General features: G+C 43.8%; 2 protein-coding genes across 2 annotated transcripts in view; one reads left to right on the top strand and one right to left on the bottom strand.

The window, feature by feature from the left end:
- Positions 1 to 3,565: 3,565 nt before the first annotated feature.
- Positions 3,566 to 8,728, top strand: LOC134448756 (collagen alpha-4(VI) chain-like). Its single transcript, XM_063198412.1, has 5 exons — positions 3,566 to 3,839; positions 4,203 to 4,754; positions 6,442 to 7,119; positions 7,260 to 7,823; positions 7,983 to 8,728. Exons 1-5 carry the CDS (start codon positions 3,566 to 3,568, stop codon positions 8,564 to 8,566), a joined length of 2,652 nt encoding a protein of 883 aa, XP_063054482.1. The 3' UTR covers positions 8,567 to 8,728.
- A 5,675-nt stretch (positions 8,729 to 14,403) lies between these two features.
- The window catches only part of LOC134448757 (ATP-dependent translocase ABCB1-like), a 56,794-nt gene continuing 43,461 nt past the window's right edge, over positions 14,404 to 27,736 (bottom strand). Inside the window, 8 exon segments of the mRNA XM_063198413.1 lie at positions 14,404 to 14,748; positions 15,286 to 15,432; positions 16,262 to 16,468; positions 16,611 to 16,808; positions 19,432 to 19,588; positions 23,474 to 23,614; positions 25,018 to 25,118; positions 27,298 to 27,501. Of these exon segments, the coding sequence (XP_063054483.1) occupies positions 14,545 to 14,748; positions 15,286 to 15,432; positions 16,262 to 16,468; positions 16,611 to 16,808; positions 19,432 to 19,588; positions 23,474 to 23,614; positions 25,018 to 25,118; positions 27,298 to 27,501 (1,359 nt within the window). The 3' untranslated portion in view covers positions 14,404 to 14,544.

Below are 27,736 nucleotides of genomic sequence, written 5' to 3' on the forward strand. Positions count from 1 at the left end.
CAACACGTTTGTCAAGTCAGAGGGCCCCCTGGAAGGTAGGGGCCCCTAGGCTGCAGCCATATCTAGCCTGTGGGGGCCCTAGGCTGCAGCCATATCCAGCCTGTAGGGCCCCTAGGCTGCAGCCATATCCAGCCTGTGGGGCCCCTAGGCTGCAGCCATATCCAGCCTGTGGGGCCCCTAGGCTGCAGCCATATCTAGCCTGTGGGGCCCCTAGGCTGCAGCCATATCTAGCCTGTGGGGGCCCTAGGCTGCAGCCATATCCAGCCTGTGCGTTAATCCGGCTCTGCTCTCATCTATAACCAGGGTGCCGTCAATAACCCCTTTGGCGGCGGCAAAGGGGACAGTTGTCCCAGGCCCAGGGAGAGAGGGGCCCCCAAAATTGGGTCCTTGTTAGATGGTATCGATTGGGCTGGGGGGCCCTTTCAGATGACGTCGTCCTGGGGCCGGCCAAAGCTGCCAGTGGTCCTGTGTCTATAACAGTTTACTTCTGGGGGTGTTGTGTAGAAACAATGTGTGTTTACTTTGCAGGGACATTCCTTCTGCCTTGGCTATCAATAATTACATTAGTGCCTAGTGACTCTTGGAAATAACAGCAGTGTGTGTGTGTGTGTGTGTGTGTGTGTGTGTGTGTGTGTGTGTGTGTGTGTGTGTGTGTGTGTGTGTGTGTGTGTGTGTGTGTGATGAGGAGGAGGGTTATGGGGGTGGACTATTAGCAGTCCTGTGTCAGCTGCAGATCATCTCCGGTCAGGAAACGAAACGGGTGGATTTTTCCTCTCAGAAGTGTGTAAGTACAATTTTAGTCTCTTTTGTAAAGACACTTAGTGAAATTATTATTGTACTTACCTACTGCTGTTATATAAGAGAACGTTTCAGGCTTCTCAGCCTTGTACTGTATGTCATTGGGATAATGATGGACTTGAAAGCAAGTTAGTGTAAGCTGTCTTCCAAGTTGTATTTTGTGTCATTCAAGTCCTAAATTCTGATGTTTGGGCATCAGAGAGAAACTCAATTGGAACATACTCAGTAAAGTCTACAGTGGTCATTGAACACTCAGAGAGTTGATTTGACATCATTTGGACTTAAATGAACTCTCTAAGTGTTGAATTAACACCGCAACATTTACTGTGTAGTGTTGACATAGCCTCATTATCATCGACTTTCAAATCCCGACAAAGTGGGTGGAGTTCCCAATTTCTCCGGAGCTCAGAAACGATATTTGTATTGCTCCTGTCCTGACTAGATGCAACGCTGAAGGTGTTGCGTCACTAGGAGGGCATGGCCTGGATAGTGTTGGCGTGCTATTATAGTATAGTAGTATAGTGTAGTATAGTAATAATTATACTACAATTATTTTGTTTTCAAATGTGTCCCTAAGAAATGTGTGTATCTCATTGCAATGATTATGACACAATGGCTTACAATAAGTCACAAGCTGAGTCTCATTATTTATAATATAATACAACCATGTCCACAAGAAGATGCGTTTCAGCCCTCAGATCTTGCCTCAGTGCTTGTGAGTTTCTCCATTTTAATTTTGCAGTCCTTTTTACGTGCACCCAAATTATTCATTTTACATTAGAAGTTGAGCATAACTGTTACAAACTGTTGCGAGCATAAAGGTTTTCAATAACAGCTGCTGTAGGCTTTTTTTATTCAATACTTTTGTAAGTTTACAGGACTCCAGCAGTGCCTTGAGAATGACACTGTCACGCCTTCTGGTCATTACGCTGGTCGGAGCATGTGTGGCTGTGTCTGCTGGACAACAAACAGGTTTGCTCGTTTAAATATGAATTCCATCATCAACATCAACACTGATACACAATGATATTTGGTTCAGCATGCTGCTGTGGCGTTCACAAAAACAGATGCAGATGCTATTTTATAACTTTACTCTCGTAATTGAATGTAGTTCCACCTTACACCTGTCAAGTCAGGTTAGCTACTTGACAATTTATCGGCTGTAATTTCATTTGGGGGGTGGGGGGTTAATTTCATTATCCTATCACTAGTTTATTTACTTGATCTGTGTCGGCCAATAACATTATTTCTTTGCAGCTCTCGTAATTTAATGTAGTTCCACCTTACATCTGTTGAGTCAGGTAGGTTAGCTACTTGACAATTTAAGCAATCAGAGGTTGAAGAGTGTGCAGCCAAGCCAGGGGTGCGCTGCCAGGGGTGTTTAAAAGCGTGCAACCCAGTAGTATAATCTACGTAGAATGCGGGTATACGGAGTATACCCACTTCTAAATTTCAGGGATTTCAGTATACCCACTTAAAATTGATTGATCCATTGTTTTGAATAGCACAAATATATACAGTATACCCACTTCAAAAAATGCTCAAATATACAGTATACCCACTTCAAAAAAGTAGACTACACCGCTGGTGCAACCCATGTACACAGTATATACGCTGGGACGGGGGTCTTTAATTGATCTGCATGTTTCTTCTTGTAACTTCTGTCAAAAGAGAAGCTATATTTTCATGAACATGCTCGTCTAGGACACATAGCCTACTACAGTTAGCACCCTCTCCAGATAGACCTTGTCAGAGTTTGACGTTTGGCTTGGAGTCAAACAGATGGAACATCCTTTTTGGAGGTCTCAGTCCAAAGAACCAGATGCAATTGCTGCTTTCACATTTGTAAAGGGAAGGCGCCACTGTCTACTGGAAACACTTTAGGGGTATACTTGCACTTCGAACTAGAGAGAACTAGAGGGTGACATTGAGCTAAGCTTAATTTTAGCTGAGGCCTGTACTCCCTGAGTAGCCTCGCGAGCCATCCTACGTACTTCCGCCAAAGGATTGGCTCCACTACTGTAGTCTGGCCGTGCTTCTCTGTGGAGTGCCTGGAGCAGTAAAATTTTGATCGCAACGCCCCCCCAGAAAACAGCCAATAATCGAATACGCCCCCCACGTGGGGGCGAAAGGGGGAGGACGCTCGTGACAATGACGTACACATCTGCGCCAGAGCCATTGGTCTGCGCTATGTTGTTGTTGAGCAACTGCCAGCGATTGGGTGAGAGGTGTCCAATAATTTCAAACCATAACTGAGTGCAAACTTCCTGCTTCCTACAATCGCTTCAGAGCAAACAAATGCCAGACCATAAATACGAAACGAAATGGTAGTATTATGGGATGGTCAGGACCAGGCTACTCTGAGTGCCATTCTACTTTCCATCATATTGCCAAAAGTACAAGAGGCGCTGATGAGACTTTTAATGTTGAATTACGGTTAATGTAGAAAACTAACAAAAAAAGTTCCAACTTTGATTAAAAGTTTTCACCCACTTTGATTTTTGTTTCAGTATGCAGCCAGGAAAACGCAGCCGATATTGTATTCCTGGTCGATGGCTCCGGGAGTATTGGCAAAGAAAACTTTCAGCAGATACGAAATTTCCTCTACCATCTTGTAGACAGTTTAAATGTTGCCCCGGATCAAATGCGCATTGGTCTGACTCAGTACAGTGGTGCTCCACGGACTGAGTTTCTCCTGAACACGTATAAAGACAAGCAGGATATTCTAACGTACATCAGGAACCTGCCATATAAGGGAGGTGAAACCATGACTGGGCTTGGATTAGATTTCATCCTCAAAACACAGTTTACTAAAGAAGCAGGGAGCCGAGCGGGAGAGGGGGTACCGCAGATTGCCGTTGTCATCACAGACGGCCAGTCACAGGATGAGGTTGGTCCACCTTCAGACGACTTGAGGCGTCGTGGAATCGTACTCTACGCTATTGGCATCAGAGACGCGGACATAGAACAGCTGAGGAAGATCGGCAGCGAGCCACATAACCAACACGTGTACATGGTCTCGGACTTCAGCGCTCTGCAAGGCATCTCTCAGAACATTCTTCCCAACCTCTGCACTTCTATAAAGGAAGCTAAACCACAAATTACGGATGATGGAATGCTAAAATGTCATTACTGCTCAGCTTTTCAGTTGAAATTACAAGGTAAATAAAATGTAGCCCTAAATATGAATAGGCCTACATATAATGCACTATGTCAACAAATGAATACAGGGAAATTCATGAGTGCAGTTTGGCTGTTGGCTAATTTTATTTTATTCAGAACAATATACAGTTCATAACAAATAGGTTAATAATAATAATAATAACAATAGTAATAATAATCATGTGGTTAAAACACTTGGGCATTATATGCATAATTATTACACACATTTTTCCTTCTTATAGGGTTTGCGGATGTCTTTCTCCTGGTGGACAGCTCAATAAAGCAACAGACCCTGGTTAAGAACCTTCTTACTCAGCTGCAAAACCAGCTCAAAATCAGTATTGACAACAATCACATGGGCTTGGCCCAGTTCAGTGATGACGTCAATGTAGAGTTTTATCTTAATCAGTACAAATCCAAACGAGACATTCTTCAAAAAATCAAGAGCTTCAGACTGAAACCTGGTGATTTAAGGAGAATTGGAGCAGCACTGGATTACGCCCGCACTAAATTGCTCACCCCAGAGACCGGAGGTCGACTCTACCCGGGTTTCAGGCAGTACCTGGTCCTCATGGTGGCAGGAGGATCAGATGATAGTGTGTACAGACAATCACAGCTGCTCAGAGACCAGGGTGTTACAGTGATTACAGTCGGGTTTGATAACGCAGACCCCATGGAAATGCAGATCATCGCCACGAAGCCCTCTCTGTCCAAGACAATGGGGAACACTGACCAGATAATTCAAGACATCAGGACTAATGTTGAAACATCAGGAGAACTAAATGTTGCCAACGGTAATTATTTGACAATGACAAGTCCCTTGCTGTAGTAACAAATCAAAGTACAAAGAATAAGTTGCTTGGTAATTGAAAACGAGTTGAATTTGACGGCAAAGCATTGATTCTGCTACCTCTCGCCGGGCTTGACCGTAAAAGTTATTTAGTTAGTGTAGCTCGCGAAGCTCAACAAAAACACGCAGCTCTGCTGAGAGCCAGGTTATACCTGTTGAAAAGCTTCCATGGTGGAAGGTGGCCATTTTAGAAGAGTTGACCTCCAAACTGAAATTGGTTAATTTACCTATAATATACGTAGAGATGGCACCCATGGTTTAATGTAAACCCATCCACCCCTTCAAACGTTGTTAGGACATCGTGCCAACAAAAAATTCTGTGATTCATGGACTACCAGAGATCTATGCCTCTGGCCTGGCTTTGTGGGAGGAGGATACTGACTGGCTCATACAAATGTTTTGGGGAATGTGAGGCCTAATGGTGATAACCTGACTCTGGCCAGATGAATGAACATTCATTTCGCCATAGGCGTAGGTCTGTGAAGGAGTGGTTTTATCAAACATCCTTACAAGTGATTGGGGAAATACTCGTTTAACATTTGCTGAAATGCTATTTTAACTTAGCCTGATAAACCAGCCTAAATGTGAGACCGGAGTAATTTAGTCTGGCCCCGATGAACGATACCTCCGAAGATTGTTGATGAGAACAACCTGTTGTTTTTTCAAACCGTGCCGGCACTCTGACCAATCGGTGATCTTTGCTGTTGATGCAATGGTGTTGCGAGGTTCGTCGCCACTCCCTCAAAGCCCTGCCCGCTTTGATTCAAAACAAATCGCTGCGTTGTGATTGGTTTTGCCTGACTCAGGGCACAGCGTTCAAACGTTCTCAGATCCGAGGCCAGACCCACTCGCTAGCTGAAAAACTTCGGCGTCCAGCGGGTAGCGCTGGTTTACTAGGCTAATTTTAACTACTTGCAGATTCGAAAATACAGTTGAACTTACAGAATTAATATCGATGAGTGAGTTCATGCGAGCAGTCATTATTGTCTGAAACGACGTTTCACTTATTTTTCCCATCTCCACTAGCTTGAATTAAGGTAAATTTGGCCACTTTTTTTGCATATAACTGAATGGAGAAAAGTGGCCCAATTTACCTGAATTGACCATATATTTAAATTTTGACTACGTCACATCTCTCAAAATTCTGTGATCCTGACTGGTTCTGCTGTATTTTAGTTCGGGAGCAGGGCAAGGCGAAGGTACCCCAGACCCTTGCGTGAGCTCATGAAACTGAGTGGAAATACTGTAGGGTCTTGCAATAGTCAGGCTGTAATGGTTAAAGGTTGGCATTATTGTCACAAGGGTGACTATGACAAGTGGGGGAGGGAACGTTTGGATGGCGTGCTGGGAAGACTGCACCTGCTCAACATTAGTATCGAAAGGTAGCAGGTTAAAATTTTGTACCAGCAAAAAAGAATGTGGGTAATTTCTTACATTCTCATCAGCAACAACATTTTGCCTGGCTCAGCATTTCATGCTTTGCGACAGAAATGTAATTATTTTTAAAAGTTTGCTGAATTTCTTTTGTTTAGTGCATGTATACTGCAATTTCTAAATGTCCTTCTATTTACAACTGAAAATAACTAACTGTTTTGCATTGCTAATAATGCATGACTCATTGTGTGTTACAGAATGTGAACAATCCACGGTGTCAGATATTGTATTCATTGTGGACCAATCCATCGCGACAGACCGTGAAGAATTTCAGATTGTTCTGAACTTCCTATACAACATTCTAGCTGGTCTGGACATCAGTTCAAACAAAGTTAGAGTGGGTGTAGTGCTATATGGTGACGAACCCAAAGCTGAAATATACTTTAACACCCATAGGAATAAAGAGAACATCCTTCATCACATCAAGAAACTTCCTTATGTGAACACAACCACTGCAGACACTAGGAAGGCACTGCTCTTTGTGAAGAGTGACGTGCTCACCACCAAGAGAGGAAGTAGGTTCATGACAGCTGTTCCTCAAGTTGCTGTTGTCATCACAACCGGGCATTCCACAAGTGATGTCAGAGGTGCAGCTGTGGAATTGCAGAGGTTTGGGCCTGGACTGAAGGTCTTCGCAGTGGGAGTGAAGAACATGAACTTGAAAGGACTGGAGCATATCGTGTCATATCCAATGCCAACCTTCCTCTTCACTGTAGAAGAACTAGCAAATCTCGTCTCCATACAGAAATATGTAAGAACAAGCATTTGCCATGTAACTGTAAACCCTCAAAGCAGGAAAAGACCTCTCTATCCTGGAACGTCTGGAGTAGGTGTCCCTGGGATTACTTTGATCAGGACAGAGCCTTTGAAAACAGGTTGGTACAACAACAACATTTTAAAACTTTATTAAAAACATGTTTTTTGAGTAACAGGGCTGTGGTTGTTATAATTACTGATTGAATTACTGAACTTACATGCTTTACTGTTTGACTGAACTATTTTTTGTCTCTTTCAGGTTGTTTTAAAACAGAACAAGTAGATCTGTATTTCTTAGTTGATCAGTCTTCAAGCATTCAGCAACCTGAATTCGAGGAGATGAAAAAGTTTATTCAAGAGTTTTTGAATGTTTTTCAAATTGGGCCCAACCAGGTCCGTGTAGGTCTGGTTAAATTTTCTGACACAGCAGAAATCCAGTTCAATCTTGTGGATACGACAGATAAGGCCGCAATTGAACATACAGTTCAAGGCCTTTTTTTGGATGGGGGAAATACATTCATGGGTAAAGCGCTACAGAAAATGCAAGAACTATTTCAACAAGCAAAAGAGAACCGAACAGATCCAGACATACCAAGGATACTGATCATAATCACTGATGGAGAATCAACTGATGAAGTAGCAAAACCTGCTGCAGAGCTGCGTGACCAAGGAGTCGATATCTATGCAATCGGTGTGAAAGATGCAAAGGAAAGCGAACTGCTGGAGATCTCTTGTGAGAAAAGCAGGACTTTCTCTCTCAGCAGCTTCGATGCCTTATCCACGACCGAAGATGCTATCGTTCAGCAGATGTGTTCCAGAAAAGGTGAGAACCTTAGATGTTATGATGTAAAAATCCTAAATTCAATATGTGTCATTAAGTACTGTATATATATGTGCATGGCATACTATATTTTGTCTTAGCAGCTACATGTTTTTATTTGATTGTATATTTTACTGAGTTGTTTTCCTGTTTTCTTCTCAGCTTGTAAGGATGTGAGAGCAGATGTCATCGCACTGGTGGAATCTTCGGCCATGATTTCGCCAGCAGACTTTCATAACATGACACACTTCATCAAGTTCCTGATGGATCAGTTTGAGCTTGGGCCTGATGCGGTGCGAATGGGCCTGGTGCAGTACGGCACAGAGCCAAAGCTACTGTTCCGGCTCAGTGGTGACAACAAGCACGACATGATAACGAAAATCGACGCCAGCATGGTTGAAGTGGGAGGCGGCACTGCGGAGACTGGCAAAGCACTCAGATACGTTTCGCAGCTTTTTGACCCTTCGAAGGGATTGGGCGGCCGTCCTGGCGTCCCACACATCCTGGTCGTCGTATCTCAGGGGAAGGCGACGGATGCCGCTGCTGCCGCTGATGTCGCTGATGCTGCGGAGAGGTTAAAGGGGCAAGGAGTCCTCATCTATGCTGTTGGCATCAGCAATGAAGAAAACCGTGAAGATACGTTCATACTGGGCAGTGGTGTCTCCAACAAGCGCTTTTTACTGGAGGACTTCAGTGAGCTTCAGGCAAAGTCAGAGCAAATTGGGGCTGACATCTGTCATTTCTAGCCGCCTTAGAGGCCGTTGAGGCTGTTGAGGCTGACATCTGTCATTTCTAGCCGCCTTAGAGGCCGTTGAGGCTGTTGAGGCTGACATCTGTCATTTCTAGCCGCCTTAGAGGCCGTTGGGGCTGACATCTGTCATTTCTAGCCGCCTTAGAGGCCGTTGGGGCTGACATCTGTCATTTCTAGCCGCCTTACAAGCCGCTGACATCTGTCATTTCTAGCCGCCTTAGAGGCCGTTGAGGCCGTTGAGGCTGTTGAGGCTGACATCTGTCATTTCTAGCCGCCTTAGAGGCCGTTGAGGCTGTTGAGGCTGACATCTGTCATTTCTAGCCGCCTTAGAGGCCGTTGAGGCTGTTGGGGCTGACATCTGTCATTTCTAGCCGCCTTACAAGCCGCTGACATCTGTCATTTCTAGCCGCCTTAGAGGCCGTTGAGGCTGTTGAGGCTGTTGAGGCTGACATCTGTCATTTCTAGCCGCCTAGAGGCCATTGAGGCTGTTGAGGCTGACATCTGTCATTTCTAGCCGCCTTAGAGGCCGTTGAGGCTGTTGAGGCTGACATCTGTCATTTCTAGCCGCCTTACAAGCCGCTGACATCTGTCATTTCTAGCCGCCTTAGAGGCCGTTGAGGCCGTTGAGGCTGTTGGGGCTGACATCTGTCATTTCTAGCCGCCTTAGAGGCCGTTGGGGCTGACATCTGTCATTTCTAGCCGCCTTAGAGGCCGTTGGGGCTGACATCTGTCATTTCTAGCCGCCTTAGAGGCCGTTGGGGCTGACATCTGTCATTTCTAGCCGCCTTAGAGGCCGTTTGCAACTTTGCATGTAGGGCTGGACTGGCCATCTGGCATAGCGAGCATTTCCCTGTGGGCCCCGCACCCTCCACCCTCCACCCTCCACCCTCCACCCCCCCACCCTCCACCCTCCACCCTCCACCCGCACCCTCCACCCTCCTAAGTCAGTTCTGCGCCACTATTAATGAGGGGCCCTTTAAAGCCAAAAGTGCCCGGGCTCTATTTCTACTCCAGACCAGCCCTATTTACATGTATATGGATCTTTTTGAAAACGCAAATCCATTTTTAAAAACATCCGATTTAGGGGGCTAAAACATACCTGTTACAATAGAGTTTTTATTTTCATCCAGATATTGCGCGTATACACTGTACCTTAACAGGATAAAAAAATATTCACATTTTAAAATATCAGGATAAGTGTAAACAGCACCTTAGTGTTTGTCTCTGGTTTTATACACTACATTACGTAGCCTACCTGATGTCTAACCGTCTGTATAACACAATAACATTGATCGTCCCACAAGCCCCTTGCCGCCATAACAACTATTTCTATGTCTGACATGCTTTTGTTCCTAATAGAGGTTTAGTATTGAAATGAATGGAAACCAGAGCAAGTTGTGCCTAGCTCTTTTTTCCCCAAAGAATAAAATATATTGTAACAGTGGCAACATATCAGAGAGAATAGGCAGACAGAACTACAATATGGGTGCAGCAGTGTAAACTACTTTTATGACACCATATAGCATTAAATGGACTTGAAGGGAGGAGAGTTGCCTGGCTCTTGCCCGACCTGTAGTTCCGCACAGCTTTGTGAGCTCCACTACTAGGTCTGGGAGCATGTAGCAGGATTCCATTTCTACAGTCAAAAAAATCATCGCAGCATTTATTGCTTCAATATCAACACATTTTTTCAAAACCATTTTCTGTTGATCTCTAAAGCGTCAATATGATCTATAATATGACCTGTGACTCCTCAATGTGAGCTGCCAGTGATATTGAAGTGATAAATGCTCGGCATTATTTTTTGAGTCCAGAAATTGAATCCTGCCACATGCTCCCAGACCGATGTGTGTGTTTGGAGTGCCACCAGGGGGCTCCAGAGCACACACACGGAGGTCTGGTAGGAACCAGGCTAGGGCAGGAGGGGTTGCTGTGGCACACTTGCACCAGAAATTGGCAAACTGCCCCTTTCTGACACAGGTCTGGTCTAGCTAAACTTTGGCCTTGGTCACGCATAGAAGACACGAATGGAGAAATGTCGGCTTTGACAGTTTGATGAGAGGGGGTGGTGGGGGGGGGTGGGGGTGTATATTCCGGTATTTCAGCACAATAATAAAAAAACTATTTTGCAAGAATGTATATTTTATAATATCCATGCCAAAGATCAACAAATCCACAGTAAGGTTGAAAGTCGCTGTGGATGTAATGTGTATGGCAATGGTTGTAATGGTCTGTGTGATCTGGTTTCGCTATGACACGATATTGAATAGTCTGGAAGGATAGAGTTTGTTATAGGAATATGTAAGCTACCCGTAGGTCTGCGTGAGTTCACACATGTCTGTATAAGTAGGAAATAAGCATCTTGTATTTTAAGACATGATAATACATACATTGAATGAATAAAATACCACTCCCTCACATTGTTTTGTGATTTATTTTATTTTGATAAATAAACAGTATTTGGTGATTCGGTGTGGTTCAATATTCACTCATTTAAAAAAAAAAAAACATTTTCATGTGCGTCCATGTTTGCCCATTGCACAAGACAGTCAATACTTTAAAGCAAGTATCACTCAACATGTTCTTACTCAGATTACAATGCCTGCTCAATTAAATACATGTGTTTTATTATTTGATACATTTCTTGCCATTAGTGAACCATGGTGTATCTTAGATTTGACAAAATATCAGTTGCCTTGAGAAACAGTCAAGAGAGCAATAAAATAACTCACACCCACACTACATACTTTCAGTCATTGCTGCAAAACTAATAGCAATATAAAAGTCATGAAAAAAAGAAACATTTACTTGATATTGTACATTCAATAGAATATAAAATACACGTCAGTGCATGGCCAGCAGATAACAGTAGAATGAATCAGCATTGATTACCAGTGGCAAGGAAAGATTACAGCAGTTGAGTTCTTCCACAGCACGTGTCCTTGTGTGTATTGGCTCACTCATCTTTTGGAATTTGGAAGTCGGAAACCCCGACCTCTGCTTTGGGAAAGTGCAATACAACGGGTAGGCTACTCGGATCGGGATTCCGAAACACAAACTCGGAGCAATTTGGTAAACTCAGAGTTCGTTAAACATTGGTGTTTAAAAACATTTGTATTGTCTCCAGCTGTTGCAATAGAACGCATTTGCAACGGATGTTGGGAGAATTAACTCGGGTCTACCAACAATCAAGTTTCAAAAGAACGAGCCCATACGTGTGTGTGCTGTACTGCATTTGTCTTTGGTCTTAAACTAGCCTGAGCTACATACTGTACAGCAGTATAACAGACAGACAATGCCCTTAAAATTATACAGACTTACTCATACACATAAACAGTACATTTTGGTCATAGTAATAAATAAATCTCTTTGCGGATAGCATTAAAAAAGGCATATAAATTTGCTTTTGTCTTTGGCACAGTCTGCAATTGCAGCAGCAAAGAAAAAAGAATCATACAGAAATAAAGGCACAATTTGAGAATAAAAAAACAAGTGTGTATTGAAGTGTACTGTACTGCCTCTGTTAATGATCTTGCTGCAGTACTACAGTGTTCTACCACTACCTGCTCTTCTTCTCAGGCAAGTGTAATGCATTTCTCGAAACCAAAGTTGCTAACTTCCTTAGCTACTTTGTTGTGGTCAATGCAATTTCCCATTGGCAACGACCGGAGTTGCTAACTCGCTAACTACTACGCTTTCGAGAAATGACACCAGCATGAGCACAAGGCACTTCTACAGTAGCTGCTGCTCATCACGTTTATATCGGCACTTTTCATTTACGTCAATTTAATGTAATCGGTTAGAGAAAATTGCATACACGGCCAGCTTTATGGTTTCATCATTTATATGAACGTTCTAAAACCATCTAATACAATCGTTTTAGCAGCTTATATTTAAGGAAATCGTTTGACTGTTTACATGATAGATATTGAATCGGTTTATACAGTATATTAAATCTAATTAAAAGTGCCCAGGGAAACGCGGCTATTGTCAGCGTGGTTCTCCACTGCTCAGCATACAGTAGGTAGCTAGGCGCTTCGGATCATGATTAGGCTAAGCACAGTGTGGTTTGTCATTAGTGCAGAGTTAAATGAGAACTCCACTTTTCTGAACATTAAGGCCATTTTCTGAGTGGTCTGCAATGTTTTAGAGTTCCCCTCACCATTTATTTCATGTTTTCTGCGGTCTCTGTTATTTGGCTTTTATCTCAACCAGCTTTAGAATGGCCGTCTATGGGCACCTGCAACTCTGGGGTGAGTTTCTCAAAAGAGAAGTTATTAGCCTGTTAGCAACTTCGGTAGTTGTCAATGGGAAATGCATTGAAAACAACAAAGTAGATAATGTAGTAAGCAACTTTGTTTTTGAGAAATTCACCCCTGTTCTTAAAATCACCTTCAACATTTGTTTTCGAAGGTCTACAGCTCACAAAGTGGTTAGGGGTGTTCACTGACGGTCCCTAACAAGTTTCAAAGTGAAATATGGCTTCTGTCATTTTTTCTTTGCCATTTTGTGAAAGAAAGTGAAAGTGAAACTTAATTTGCAAATTGCTACATAAAACACGACAGATGCCATATTTCGCTACAAAAATTGTTAAAAGGACACTGTGCAGGAAATGGTCAAAAAAGGTACTGCAACTATGCTGCTCATTGAAACGGGGTTGCCTACTGCCAAATTTGATCTTTATATGAAAGTTTACAAAGTAATAAACTTCTTTTTTTTGTATGGTCCAAGTACAGTCATGTTTGCAGCTAAAAATGGCTATTTCTGGAAATTCAAAATGGCGGACAATGGAAAAGATCTTCCTTTTCATGTATGAAAAGTGCAATTTTCACAGTTATAATGAATACTTGGAATTTGATGGTGGTGGTAAGTATTCATGAAAAAGGTAACATTAGTGAATGGGCAGCATGAATTCTGGAAATAAACAACAAAAAAATCTCACACAGTGTCCCTTTAAAGAAACAATGGGCAATCAAACAGAACAGTGCTCGTCAGAACATTCAGAACATTCAGAACCGTCAGAACATTCTCAACAGGCATCTCTAGCATACAGTTTGCATAATAAAAAACGTCGGTAACACTTTAGTTGACATGTTCCTGCATAACACATTCATAGCAGCTGTTATAAAGTCGGCAAGAAGCATTCATGATTGTTTCATGACCCGTTCATACCAAACCTTTCATGAACCTAGCGGACGGAAGGACAGCAGCTTGTCAAAATAAAAGTTTAACAAAGCAGCATTGCGGGTTTTGGTTTGAACCTTCAATGATTACTGATTTGGACAAGTTGCTGTCCTTTTGTCGTCCATGTCAATGAAAGGTTTGGTATGAATGTCTTACGAAACAGTCATCAATCTTTCATGCAAAGTGTATAACAGCTGCTATGAATGTGTTATGCAGCGACACGCCAAGTAAAGTGTAACCAAAACGTCTATGACGGACACATTTGCAAACGCTGCAAAAACGCTGTTTATGGGACAATAGTAGGGCATGTGCACACACATACACACACACGTTAACACACACGCACACACACACACACATGCGCACATGAATGCTTTGTCAGGCCCTATTTTGGTTGGTTAGTGAATGGCATTGTCTCCGTCCTCCCTCACTCGACGAGTCCCATTTGTGAGGTGACGACCTGGAAGTAGACCCCATGCTTTACTGGACGATTTTTAGTAGAGAAAGTGCGCTCAGCTCCCAAAAGTTTCTTACAAGGTCTTTGGGTGCGTTTCGGCCTAAGCCTTCTTTAGACGCTGAAGAAGGCTTTGGCCGAAACGTCTGTCTGTCTGTCTGCCATGCTAACCCAGTATTAAAACTACAAGAAACTGATCCGGGAGTGCGGCTTTTTTACTACACATTTACTGGACGAGTCCCATCTGCGAGGTGACGAGCTGGTGGTAGACGCCTTGCGTTACTGTACGATTCCCATCTGCGAGGTGACGAGCTGGTGGTAGACGCCTTGCTGCGTTACTGTACGATTCCCATCTGCGAGGTGACGAGCTGGTGGTAGACGCCCTGCTTGGCCAGCAGCTGCTGGTGTGTGCCCTGCTCGACCACCACCCCGTCCTGGAACACGGCGATGACGTCGGCCGTCTGGATGGTGGAGAGGCGATGGGCCACTACGAGACACGTGCGGCCCTGACGAGCCTAGTCCAGCGCCTCCTGCACGATCTACACACACACGGATGCACGCACACACACGAATGCATATACACACACACACACACACGCATGCATACACACACACACACATGCATATACACACACACGCACGGATGCATATACACACACACACGGATGCATATACACACACACACATGTATATACACACACACACGCACACACACAAGCACACACACACACAAATGCATGCACGCACACACACAGACATACACACACACACACACACGAGCACACACGTATACACACACACACGAATGCACGCACGTACACTCACAGACATACACACACACACGAGCACACGCATATACACACACACACACACGAATGCATGCACGCACACACACACACACACACACGAATGCATGCACACACACACACAGGAGAAAAGCAAGAAATTTTGTCATGGGACGATAGGTGACAATACGATGAACTTTGAGGTGTGTGTGTGTGTGTATGTGTGTGTGTGTGTGTGTTTGTGTATGTGTGTGAGGGAGAGAGAGAGAGAGAGATTGAAAGCCCCCCTACCTTCTCGCTCTCGGTGTCGAGTGCGGACGTGGCCTCGTCCAGCAGCAGTAGTTTGGGGTTGCGGACGATGGCCCTGGCGATGGCGATGCGCTGCTTCTGGCCCCCCGACAGCTGCGTCCCCTTGTCCCCCGCCAGCGTCTGGTACTTCTGTTGCCGTAGAAACCAAAAACCATCATCAGCATCCTTTCTATACCACAACATCAGCTTTCATCGCCACAGCAACAACAAAACAGCATGCTCTGTTTAGGGGTGTAAATAAAATCGAAATGTATCGATACATCGAAGTTTAATGGAATCGCATCGTATTGTGGGGCATTCTTAAATATCGAAAAGAATCGAATCGCTGGCCCCTGTGCAATGCCCTAGCTCCACAATAAAAAATCGAATCAAATCAAATCGTATCGTATCGTATCATGGGGAATTCTAAAGTATCGAAAATAACCGAATCCCTGCTTAAAGAAATCAATATCGTATCGTATCGTCATGAAGTCATGATTTACACCCCTACTTCTGTTACCATAGAAACCAAAAACCCTCATCAGCATCCTTTCTATACCACGACATCAGCTTTTATCGCCACAGCAACAACAAAACAGCACGCTCATCATCAGCATCTATTTGTCATGGCAACGCAATGCAACATCAGCATCGCGCCCAGTAGCATGAAAAACATGTGTTTGCAATTGTGTGAGTAGCCTGTTCCATCTCGCCCTGGCTGATGGCGCATCCGGTGTGTGTGTGTGTGTGTCTCTGTGTTTATGTGTGTGTGTGTGTGTCAATGCATGTGTGTATTTGTGTGTGTGTGTGTGTGTGTGTCTATGCGTGTGTATTATACCTCTGACTGACTGTCTATACACCTCTGGCGGCCTGTTCGATCTCGTCCTATACTAGCTGATGGTGCAACTGTGTGAGTGAGTGTGTGTGTGTCTATGCATGTGTGTGTGTGTGTGTCTATGCATGTGTGTGTGTACTATACCTCTGGCAGGCTGTCTATAAACGAGTGGACGTTGGCTGACTTGGCGGCCTGTTCGATCTCTTGCTGGCTCACGGTGCGGCTGTTGTCTCCGTAGGCGATGTTTTCGGCCAGGCTGCAGTCGAACAGGACGGGCTCCTGGGATACGATGCCCATCTGGGCGCGCACCCACTGGATGTTCAGGCCCCGCGTGTTCATGTCGTCCAGACGCTGAAGACACAGAGACACAACACAAAGTCAGATGAGGAAGTGTGTGTGTGTGTGTGTGTGTGTGTGTGTGTGTGTGTGTGTGTGTGTGTGTGTGTGTGTGTGTGTGTGTGTGTGTGTGTGTGTGTGTGTGTGTTGTACTGACCACAGAGCCGTGCGCGGGGTCGTAGAATCTCTCCAGCAGCTGGATGGTGGTGCTCTTTCCGCAGCCGCTGCTGCCCACTAGCGCCACCGTCTGGCCCTTACGCGCGCGCAGACGCAGCCCCTTCAGCACCGGCACGTCCGGACGAGACGGGTAGTTGAAGAACACGTCCTCGAACGTCACGTCGCCCTCGAACTTCAGCTGCGGAGGAGAGATGACAGGCATTATTATACTGTACACACATTTCGCTCTTCAATTAATCTCACACACTGTACATAGATATCTAGTCCTCAAACGTCACGTCGCCCTCTAACTTCAGCTACGGAGGAGATCACAGGCATAATTATACTGTACACACAAAGAAATTATAAACATTTCGAACTTCAATGAATCCCACACACTGTACAAAGATATTTAGTCCTCGAACGTCACGTCGCCCTCGAACTTCAGCTACAGGGTAGATCACAGGCATTATTATACTTGTACACACAAAGAAATTATAAACATTTCGATCTTCAATGAATCCCACACACTGTACATAGATATCTAGTCCTCAAACGTCACGCCGCCCTCGAACTTTAGCTACGAGGAGATCACAGGCATTATTATAGACACATAGACATTATAAACATTTCGATCTTCAATGAATCCCACACACTGTACATAGATATCTAGTCCTCGAACGTCACATCACCCTCGAACTTCACCTACGGGGACATCACAGGCATTATTATAGACACATAAACTTTACATTAGGCCCCGACCAAATCTGCCCTCCAGAGGGGCCCCCAAATGTCACACCAGTGGCGATAAACACACAAATAAGAAGGCCTGATCTTAATTTGCCACTTCTCTAAAGTAATCAAAGATATAAACAAGACAAAACACTAAAATAGCACCCTCGCTCCTACCATGCCAATTGGTGACGTGTTAAAATAATGACTTTTGAGGGCCCCGTGTTTACATTTTGCCCAGGGCCCCAGAATGGGTAGATTCGCCCCTGCACATAGACATTTTGGTCTTTTACAGCCCCCCCTGAACAGAACCTTCACTCCCCTAAAGATAGCCTATCCATACAGGCCTATCAAAACTATATTTCTTCCCAAATTCACCATCCATTTGGCAGTGTGCAAGCATTGAAACTAAAAAATAGGCCTACTAAAGCATTGTAATTAATCAAAGTACAAAATACTGTCGTGGTAGAAGTCTAGTCGGCCTATGTGTAAAACTCAAAAGAGCATTTAGAGCATGCCATCAAATTTTGTTCAATTTTTGTCAATCTCAAATTTCACATATCTGTCAATTATTGTCATTAATTAACTATCAAATGTACAAATAAATCCATACATGGCATGGTCATGGTTCATGATGCTGTTGCAATAGACTGTTATAATCTGCACAATATACTGCATGTGGTAACACTTTATTTTAGGGATACTTCTATAAGCACTAATACATACAATGTTAATGCCTGCATAAGTAACTTGTAAGGCATGTACTAAGCAAATGCTAAGGCCTAATATGTCCTTATTAAGGTTACATTGGTAATAAATCCCTTATTGTGCATGAACAAGACATTTGCGAATACATGCCTAACAAATGTTTGATTTTGCTTTGTACATGCCTTACAAGTTACTTATACAGGAACATTGTATGTATTAGTGCTAATAGATGTATCTCTAAAATAAAGTGTTACCGACATTTTGTATGTAGTGTTCATTGAAGAGTGAAATGTTTATAGACATCTTGTCCTCGGACATCACGTCGCCCTAAAACTAAAGCAGTGTGGTGCATAGATGTAGAACATGACACTAGTGGTGGGAATTCGTGACAGCACTGGTAAACGGCGAGTTCAGCCTCCATCTTCAGTAGGTACTGCAGGCCTGTGCTCTTCAGGCAATGCAAGTTCATGGAGAACAGGCCCACTTCTGTTCAAAAGTGGCCTACAACTGTGTGAATATAAAGTGACACAGTAGTTTCCATCTGTTTCTTCATAATGCCTTCAAATGTATGGACACAGGCATCATAGTCATCTTCATCTATTCCTAATAAGTCACTGCAATCTCAATATTTATCTAACACGGGCATTATTATTGACACCCAGACAGATTTTTTCCCCCTTTTTTACTTTGAAGTCTCGACTAACTCCTACAACTTTTCAACACATGAGTGGTGGGCCCTCACTTCATAAAATAAGATCTAACGATTCATAATAGTTACAATTCCGTGGGGGTGTGTTGTTAAATGTATATACTGTACTGTATGTGTTGTTAAAACTATATACTGTATGTGAGAGTCTTTGGGTCTATCCACTATCTGCACTTCTTCTTTCCACCACTAGAGAGCGCTGTTCTGTCAGTTTTTCCTGCATTTACCTTTTACATAAATGTTTGAAATATGTCTCATTTCATGATCTGTGTATCTTGCTGGCCACCTGTCTTCCTGTCAAATTTGATTATGCTTTCAGATCTCTCTCTCTCTCTCTCTCTCTCTCTCTCTGTCTCTCTCTCTCTCTCTCTCTCTCTCTGTCTCTCTCAGGGCGTCTGCTTTTGGAAACTTTGAAAGATTCATTTGATAAAAGAGGATCTTTAATGAGTGATCAGCTTTTACGATGTTAATGATTGACACATTCCTCCTCTTACATTATGTGGTCTTTTTACATTTTTTAAATCATGGACTTCAAAGATTTGGTAGGTGTGGTAGTGTGTGTGTGTGTGTGTGTGTGTGTGTGTGTGTGTGTGTGTGTGTGTGTGTGTGTGTGTGTGTGTGTGTGTGTGTGTGTGTGTGTGTGTGTGTTACACTCTATGCTGCGTGTATGCCATACCGGTTTCTCTCCTTCCTCGGAGGCGTTGTCGATGGCGGGGACCCGCTCGGTGAGCATCTTGATGTGGGAGGCGGACATCTTGGCTTTGGCGTAGTTGGGCGTGAAGGAGTTGGCCTCTCCGATGGCCATGGCCCCGTAGATCAGGGCTGAGATCACCCTGAACACGAAAGACAAAGAGAAAAAGAGAAAAAGTTGATGATGAGATGAGATGACAAGTTTTTATTCAATACATAAGAGAGAGAAATACATAGAGAATACATAGAAAATACAAAGAGAGAAATACATACAGCGATTGATTGATTGACATTTGATATTGAAAGGGAGAAAGCCCTAAAAAAGCTGCACGAACCTGCTTAACTGCAAGGAAACCCAGCAGAAAAAAAGAAAACACAGGTTTAACAACAAAACAAAACAAAACAATACACACAGAAAGTCCCCACCCGACCCCAACCCATGAGACCGCAGGGGAATCATGTTCACAGTGTTTTGTGGAATCATTGTGGCATTTTAAATAGCTGTAGTAAATCTCAAAAAGTCTTTGTTGTAAGAGCGCTGCCTGGACTGAAAAAAGGTGCTCTTTGAGGTGCTCTTTGGATGGGCAAATGCAGACGTTGAAAAAGAAGAAGAAATCCAAGGCACTCTCTTTAAAAGTAAAAAGCCTTTATTTCATGGCTTGGATTGCAATTAACCTTTAAAAAACTCTGACATGTTTCGGCCGCTTGGCCTTCTTCAGGGAGTCAAACAGTTTTCAAACACAAAGAGGTTTTTAAACAAATGTTAACCAATCGGATGCCTCCACATCGCAAAAAGTTGAGCTGCACAGGTAACAGGTGTCATATATATGTACAGTATATATATTGTTCAACAGCTATAGTAAGTCTATTGGACTTACAGTACATGTATGTGAGCAATAATTTCCGTTTGAGTGTTCTTTTTTTTCAGGGAGTTGCATTTTTTTAAGCTCTTGATCAAGTTAATAAGATATATAAAAGATAATAAAAGGAATCACTGCTGAGATCACATTTTCAAAAATATACCGCACATGTAAACAGTTTCTTACTGGGTGAATAGACAGACAAGACGCGACGAGATTCAAACGACAGAGAATCGAGACGGAGAAGCTTATCCAATCTGCGGTCTTTGTTCTCTACTCAACCATTTCTGGGTTGTTGCCGGAGGAAGGCATCGCGCATCACGCATCGCGAGCACCCCCTGGGGTTGCGCCAGAGATTTCAGGGGGTGCGAGGAATTTTGTTTATGTTGAGGTTGTGACCAAAATTCTATAGTGAACATTGCAATTAAGCAAAATCAAAACCAAATTTTAACATGTTTTCATCCCCATGTAAAGTCAATAAGGTATTGATTAATGTCTCAAACAAGAGTCATTGTAATTAATCCCGCGTAATTAATTAGTGCGTATACACGTGTAGAAGTTTGGGTTGGGGGTGCGCGGCTGGTCTTGGGCACAGGTAAGGGGGTGCGCGGCTGGTCTTGGGCACAGGTAAGGGGGTGCGCGGCTGGTCTTGGGCACAGGTAAGGGGGTGCGCGGCTGGTCTTGGGCACAGGTAAGGGGGTGCGTTAAGAAAAAAAGGTTAAGAACCACTGACGTAGTGACACCAGAGTTGTTAATTAGCGCCTAGTAGTAGCTACAGTAGCTGAGGGCTGGCACCACTCAGAGTCAGCACCACTCAGCACCAGAGCAGAATAGTTTGGCCATCCCTTAACGTCCTCTGCTTCATACAATAGCAGAATCGTTTGGCCATCCCTTAACAACCTCTACTTCATACAGCAACTGAATCATTTGGCCATAACTTTACTCCTGCCACATCGCTGTCCACTGACAGCTAATGTCAACTGATAAGAGACTGGATTGTTGCCATGTACACACACACACACACACACACACACACACACACACACACACACACACACACACACACACACACACACACACACACACACACACACACACACACACACACACACACACACACACACACACACACAAGCCTGTCACCTGTGTCCTCTCCCCCTTGTCACCTGCATGTGTTTGTGTACACTGCTACCACAGGTTAATTGCTCTCGTGTGTGCGTATGTACCTAACACTAATCATGTGTGGCAGGGTTAACGGCCAGGGCAGGGCTGGAGTGGGGTAGAAATAGGGCCCGGGCACTTTTGGCTTAAAGGGGCCCCTCATGAGGGAGAAATAGGGCCCGGGCACTTTTGGCTTAAAGGGGCCCCTCATGAGGGAGAAATAGGGCCCGGGCACTTTTGGCTTAAAGGACCCCTCATAATTACCGGCGCAGGGGTGAGTTTCTCAAAAGAGAAGTTGTTAGCCTGTTAGCAACTTCGGTAGTTGCCAATGGGAAAATGCATTGAAAGCAACAAAGTAGCTAATGTAGTAAGCAACTTTGGTTTTGAGAAATTCACCCCAGAACTGTCTCACCAGTGGGGCCCAAACTCTGATGGGCCCCTATTTTCAGAAATGTTAAAAAATATATATATTTTAATAAAAATAAACAAAAATCATCCGTTTCTGAAAAAAGGGGCCCACAAGGGTGCGGGGTGCCCACCGGGAAATGCCCGCTATGCCAGATGGCCAATCCAGCTCTTCTAACGGCCATCTTGCTTTGTTGTCATGCTGGGCATGGCCTGCAGTTGTCATCCATGACTTAGCGTTCAGTGGCCTTTCTCTTTGTCTAATCTTTAACCGTTGTCCCGGCAACGGGTGATCTTTGTTCTGGCCATTCTCTCCTCTCCTCCCTAATGTGAGACAACAGAGGAATGTACCTGTGTGTGTGTGTGTCTGTGTGTGTGTGTGTGTGTGTGTGTGTGTGTGTGTGTGTGTGTGTGTGTGTGTGTGTGTGCGCGACTGCGAGTGCGTGTGTGTTTATTTTTCTGTTATATGGCTCTTTGTGTTTCTGCCCCCCGCCCCCCCCTAGAGCTACCTCAAAGGTGTGTGTGTGTATGCATGCCTCTGTGTGTGTGTGTAAGTGTTTATGAGTGTGCGTGAGAGAGTGTGTGTGTGTGTGTGTGTGTGTGTGTGTGTGTGTGTGTATCCTGCATGTGCACAAGTGTGCACATTCATTTCTCTAGCCTTTGAGACACTCCCAGCGAATGTATTGTCAAGGATTAGAGAAAATGCCATACTCACAATATTCACCGCCTGCCAGATTTGCAGAGACTTACGTACATTATTGACACTCAATTATTGACACTCTCCCTCTTATGTAATAAAACTTTTGTACACTTTCTAAAAATCCACCTCACTATCTTGCGTAATCCTTGCGAAGCAAAGCATCAGTAACAATCTCATTTGTTTTTTAGTCAAACACTACATTTCGACAGACAAGTGACTTCACAGCATTAATTTGTCTTCAAACCAAATGTCTATTTCTGCCTTTTTAAAAGATTTTTTTTGTCTTTTTTGACTTTATTTTGATAGGACAGTGTGAGAGGTGGACAGAAAACGAATTGGGAGACAGACGGGGAGGGGTCGGCAAAAGACCCGGGCCGGGAATCGAACCCGGGTCAGCCGTATGGCGAGCAAGTGGCATACCGGTTGGCCATGGCAGGGCCTTAAATCCATTTTTAAAATGTTTCTAGTTCTAGACCAGTGGTTCCCAACCTTTTTCTTCAGGGACCCATATTTTTACATCGTAAGCTTTGGTGACCCAATCGTACGAGCACCCACACGAGAGGGAGTCAAATGATACTCTGTTTCCTGTGAAAACTCATTAGTTATCATTTTATTCCTCTTTGTCTTCAGTCAAATATAGAATACATTTTAAATGTATCACTTACATTTTGTTGCTTCTATGCATACTGTATATTAGTTTAGATGCTTTGTCATTTATTCAACAAGGGCTATATGTGGTAATAAAATTAAACCCCTTAAAATCAAGAGGGCTTCGCGACCCACTGTAGATCTTTGGCGACCCATAGGTTGGGAACCACTGTTCTAGACACACACACACACACACACACACACACACACACACACACACACACACACACACACACACACACACACACACTTACAGGAAGACGCCCTCGAAGGTCATGTGACCCTGCTCGATGAGCCAGGCGCCGAACTTGAAGCAGCCGGCGTAGGCGAAGTAGATCATGGCCTGGGAGAAGGAGAAGGTGAAGCCGAACACATGGGCCTTCTTCACAGAGTTCCTGAGGGAGAGAGAGGGGAGGGGGGGGAGGGGAGAGAGAGTGAGGGGGAGAGGGAAAGAGGGGGAGAGGGAGAGAGAGGGGGAGAGGGAGAGAGACAGAGACAGAGAGAGACACAGAGAGAGAGAGAGAGAGAGGGGGAGGGAGGGAGAGAGAGAGAGGGAGGGAGAGAGAGAGGGGGGAGAGAGAGAGAGGGAAAAAGAGAGAGAGAGAGGGGGGGGGGGAGACGGAGAGAGAGAGAGAGAGAGGGGAGAGGGAGAGAGAGAATGATGGACGGTAATAGTGTTAAGTCATGCCATAAGAATCCAGTAAGAAGCCAATGCATCAGTGGTATTGCATTGTTTCTAGAGATGCACAGGATCCAAGATCCGGTTCCGGATCCGGCAGGATAATAGGGTTTTTCACAGGATCCGGATCCGGCAGGATCTTAAGCAGTGGATCCGGTATCCGGCAGTTACCTAAAAATCAGGATCTGGTGCATATCTACCCTAGGTTTTTCAGTCTGTCTTTCACAACCCCAATTGCTGCATGGAGTGAAAGCCCTTTGGAAGCGTCCAGTGCAGGCGTGAGTGTAAAAAAAAGTTTGAGCCAACGTAATAAAAAGGGCCCACGTGTGCGAGTAGGCTATGTGTTTCAACCCTTTCGTAGCATCCGGTATCCGGTTCCGGATCCGGCAGGCTCTTAAGCAGTGGATCCGGTATCTGGCAGGATCCTAAAAATCAGGATCCGGTGCATCTCTAATTGTTTCCCAACCCTTTTTTGCCCTGCATAACCCCTAAGCCATATTGTCATATGATAAGTACCCCTCTCACTCAAGCTCACTCTATATCTGTTCCTGTATACCAGTGTGACTGTTTCGATGGTGAAACTTCTGTCTGATGAAGACGGAAGTCTCACCGTCAAAAACATGTCAGGTAAAAGATAAATACTTTTACATGTCTGAAACAAAAGACACTTGAAGATTTGAAAAGACACTAGATTTGATGTAACTGTAAGAGATAACATTATTACTTTATACTTAGCTGACACTTTCATTTCTATTCGACTTACAGTTATTATTTTTCAGGGTATTGGTTATAGTCCCTGGAGCAATGTGGGGTTAGGTGCCTTGCTCAAGGGCTCTTCAGCCATGGATGAAGATGTAGGGAGAGGTCAGGGGGGATTCGAACCGGCAACCCCCAGATTGAAAGACCAACTCTCTAACCACTAGGCCACGGCTATGGAAGTCATACATCTACTAGTGTCATTTGCTGGTAGAATGGCATCCTAAGAACTCACTTGTAGGGCAGGTGGAGGTTCTAAGAACTCACTTGTAGGGCACGTAGAGGTTCTAAGAACTCACTTGTAGGGCAGGTGGAGGTTCTAAGAACTCAGTTGTAGGGCAGATGGAGGTTCTAAGAACTCACTTGTAGGGCACGTGGAGGTTCTCCTGGTACAGGTCTTCAAAGGTCTTCTCTCGGCTCAGGGACACCACCGTGCGGATGTTCTCAATGGCCTCCGTAGCAACCTGTTGCATTACATTACATTACGTCACATCACACTACATTACATAAAATCACATTGCATTTCATTACATTTCATATCATCACATTACATTATTTGGCATTAAATTACACCAGATGTTCTCGATGGCCACTGTAGCCATCTGAATGAATGAATGAATTAATTAATTAAGTTGGCCATTCTTGATATAAAACATTGAACCACAAACTGAACCATACATTAAAAGACAGATATAGTCAGGAATGATACAACAACGCCCTAAGGCTTATTTCCATTGTGGTCCCTGTTACCTTATATTACATTACAGTTAGCATTTATCCAAAGCGATATACAGTTGTTTTTACAGGGTATTGGTAAAATAATTATTAAGTCCGCGAAAATATTCTTAGGGTAAGTCTAAGAGGGGGTGTCCGCTGAAAAAGTTTGGGAATAGATAGTCCTTTAGATAGTTAAAGATAACAAGAAACGTGTGAGTACATTTTGTATGTTCTTCAAAGCAAATTTCAAGGATTCTGATGGAATACAATGGGCCCCATCTCCTTTATCTTTGTGGAAACTGAGTTTGTAGGACAAGATAAGACAACTACAAAGGGCAAAACTAGCACGTGTGAGATGGAATTATGAAATATGGCAGTAAATTATGAAATATGGTTAAAAAAAATGCATGTACATTTGGCCAGACAATCAGATCTACATCATCATGATCTGACTTCAGATTTTAAGGACTCTCTAGGGGTTTTCACACCTGATCCCTTTCAGCCATTTAAGTGAAGTCAGACCTGTGACTCAGCGTTTTCTGATATGTGAACGCTCCAAAATGTATCCAGACACCTCAGAGGTGAACTGCACTGAGACCTTTATAATTGACGTGGTCTTGGTATGGTTCACTTACCGGTATAAGTCCTGACAAGTCACACTTGTGACGAGGTGTAATCACTTAAAGGGACACTGTGTGAGATTTTTAGTTGTTTATTTCCAGAATTCATGCTACCCATTCACTAATGTTACCTTTTTCATGAATACTTACCACCAGCATCAAATTCTAAGTATTCATTATGGCTGGGAAAAATTGCACTTTCCATACATGAGAAGGGGGATCTTCTCCATGGTCCACCATTTTGAATTTCCAAAAACAGCCATATTTAGCTGCAAAAATGACTGTACCTGGACCATACTAGAAAATATTTGTTTATTACTTAGTAAACTTTCATTTAAAGATCAAATTTGGCAATAGGCAGCCCAGTTTCAATGAGCAGCATAGTTGCAGTACCTTTTTTGACCATTTCCTGCACAGTGTCCCTTTAAGGACAGCTCTAGAGGACTGGGTGTAATCAAAAAGAGGACTGACACACCAAAAAAAGGCTTCATAGGACCAGAAAGAGCAGTGTGATACACTCACAATATGAACAAAAACAGAACTGAGTCCTTTTGGCATGCCTGATGAAGATCCAGGGTGATCGAAACGTTCTTGTTAAATAATAAAGTTTATTTTTTGGGGCTGATCAGATCTGATTTTTTTGTCTGGGACCTGCAACAATTGTTTTTGGATGTGCGCACCCTACCCAAAACTACTCAAAAACAAATGTACACTGGACCAGACAATCCTCCCTGACCACTTAAAGGGACACTGTGCAGGAAATGGTCAAAAAAGGTACTGCAACTATGCTGCTCATTGAAACTGGGCTGCCTATTGGCAAATTTGATCTTTTCATGAAAGTTTACTAAGTAATAAACTAATATTTTCTAGTATGGCCCAAGTACAGTCATGTTTGCAGCTAAAAATGGCTATTTCTGGAAATTCAAAATGGCGGACCATGGAGAAGATCCCCTTTTNATCTATGAAAAGTTAAATTTTTCCAGTTATAATGAATACTTAGAATTTGATGGTGGTGGTAAGTATTCATGAAAAAGGTAACATTAGTGAATGGGTAGCATGAATTCTGGAAATAAACAACTAAAAATCTCACACAGTGTCCCTTTAAAATAAACCTTTTTTTTAAATAATGCCTGCTCCTGACCTTGCCGGCCTTCTCAAGCTCCTTCTTGTCCTTGGCCCGGCATTTGAGTGTGGAACATGCTTCAAAAACACATGTACCCTGAACCAGACGATCCTCCCTGACCAATTAAATCCACTTAAGACCACTTTTAACCTCATTTTTAAAAAAATAATGGCTGCTCCTGACCTTGCCGGCCTTCTCGAGCTCCTTCTTGTCCTTGGTGGCGTGTCCCCCGAGCATCTTCATCTGGATGGCGCCGGCCACGGCCATGATGGGCACCACCGTGAGGATGAGGAGGGTCAGCTGCCAGCCGTACACGAAGGAGATGATGATGGACGTGCCCAGGTTGGCCACGTTCTGGGCTAATGTGGCCAGGCGCAGACCTGTGGCCTGAATAAGACAGAATATAACAGATGCATTACAGGTAATACAATGCAATATACATGTTCTGGGGCAGGGTGAGCAGACGCAGACCTGTGGCCTGAATAAGACAGAATATAACACATGCATTACAGGTAATACAATGCAATATACATGTTCTGGGGCAGGGTGGGCAGACGCAGACCTGTGGCCTGAATAAGACAGAATATAACACATGCATTACAGGTAATACAATGCAATATAC

The sequence above is a fragment of the Engraulis encrasicolus genome, chromosome 5 (genome assembly GCF_034702125.1).
Source record: "Engraulis encrasicolus isolate BLACKSEA-1 chromosome 5, IST_EnEncr_1.0, whole genome shotgun sequence".
NCBI lineage: Eukaryota > Metazoa > Chordata > Actinopteri > Clupeiformes > Engraulidae > Engraulis > Engraulis encrasicolus.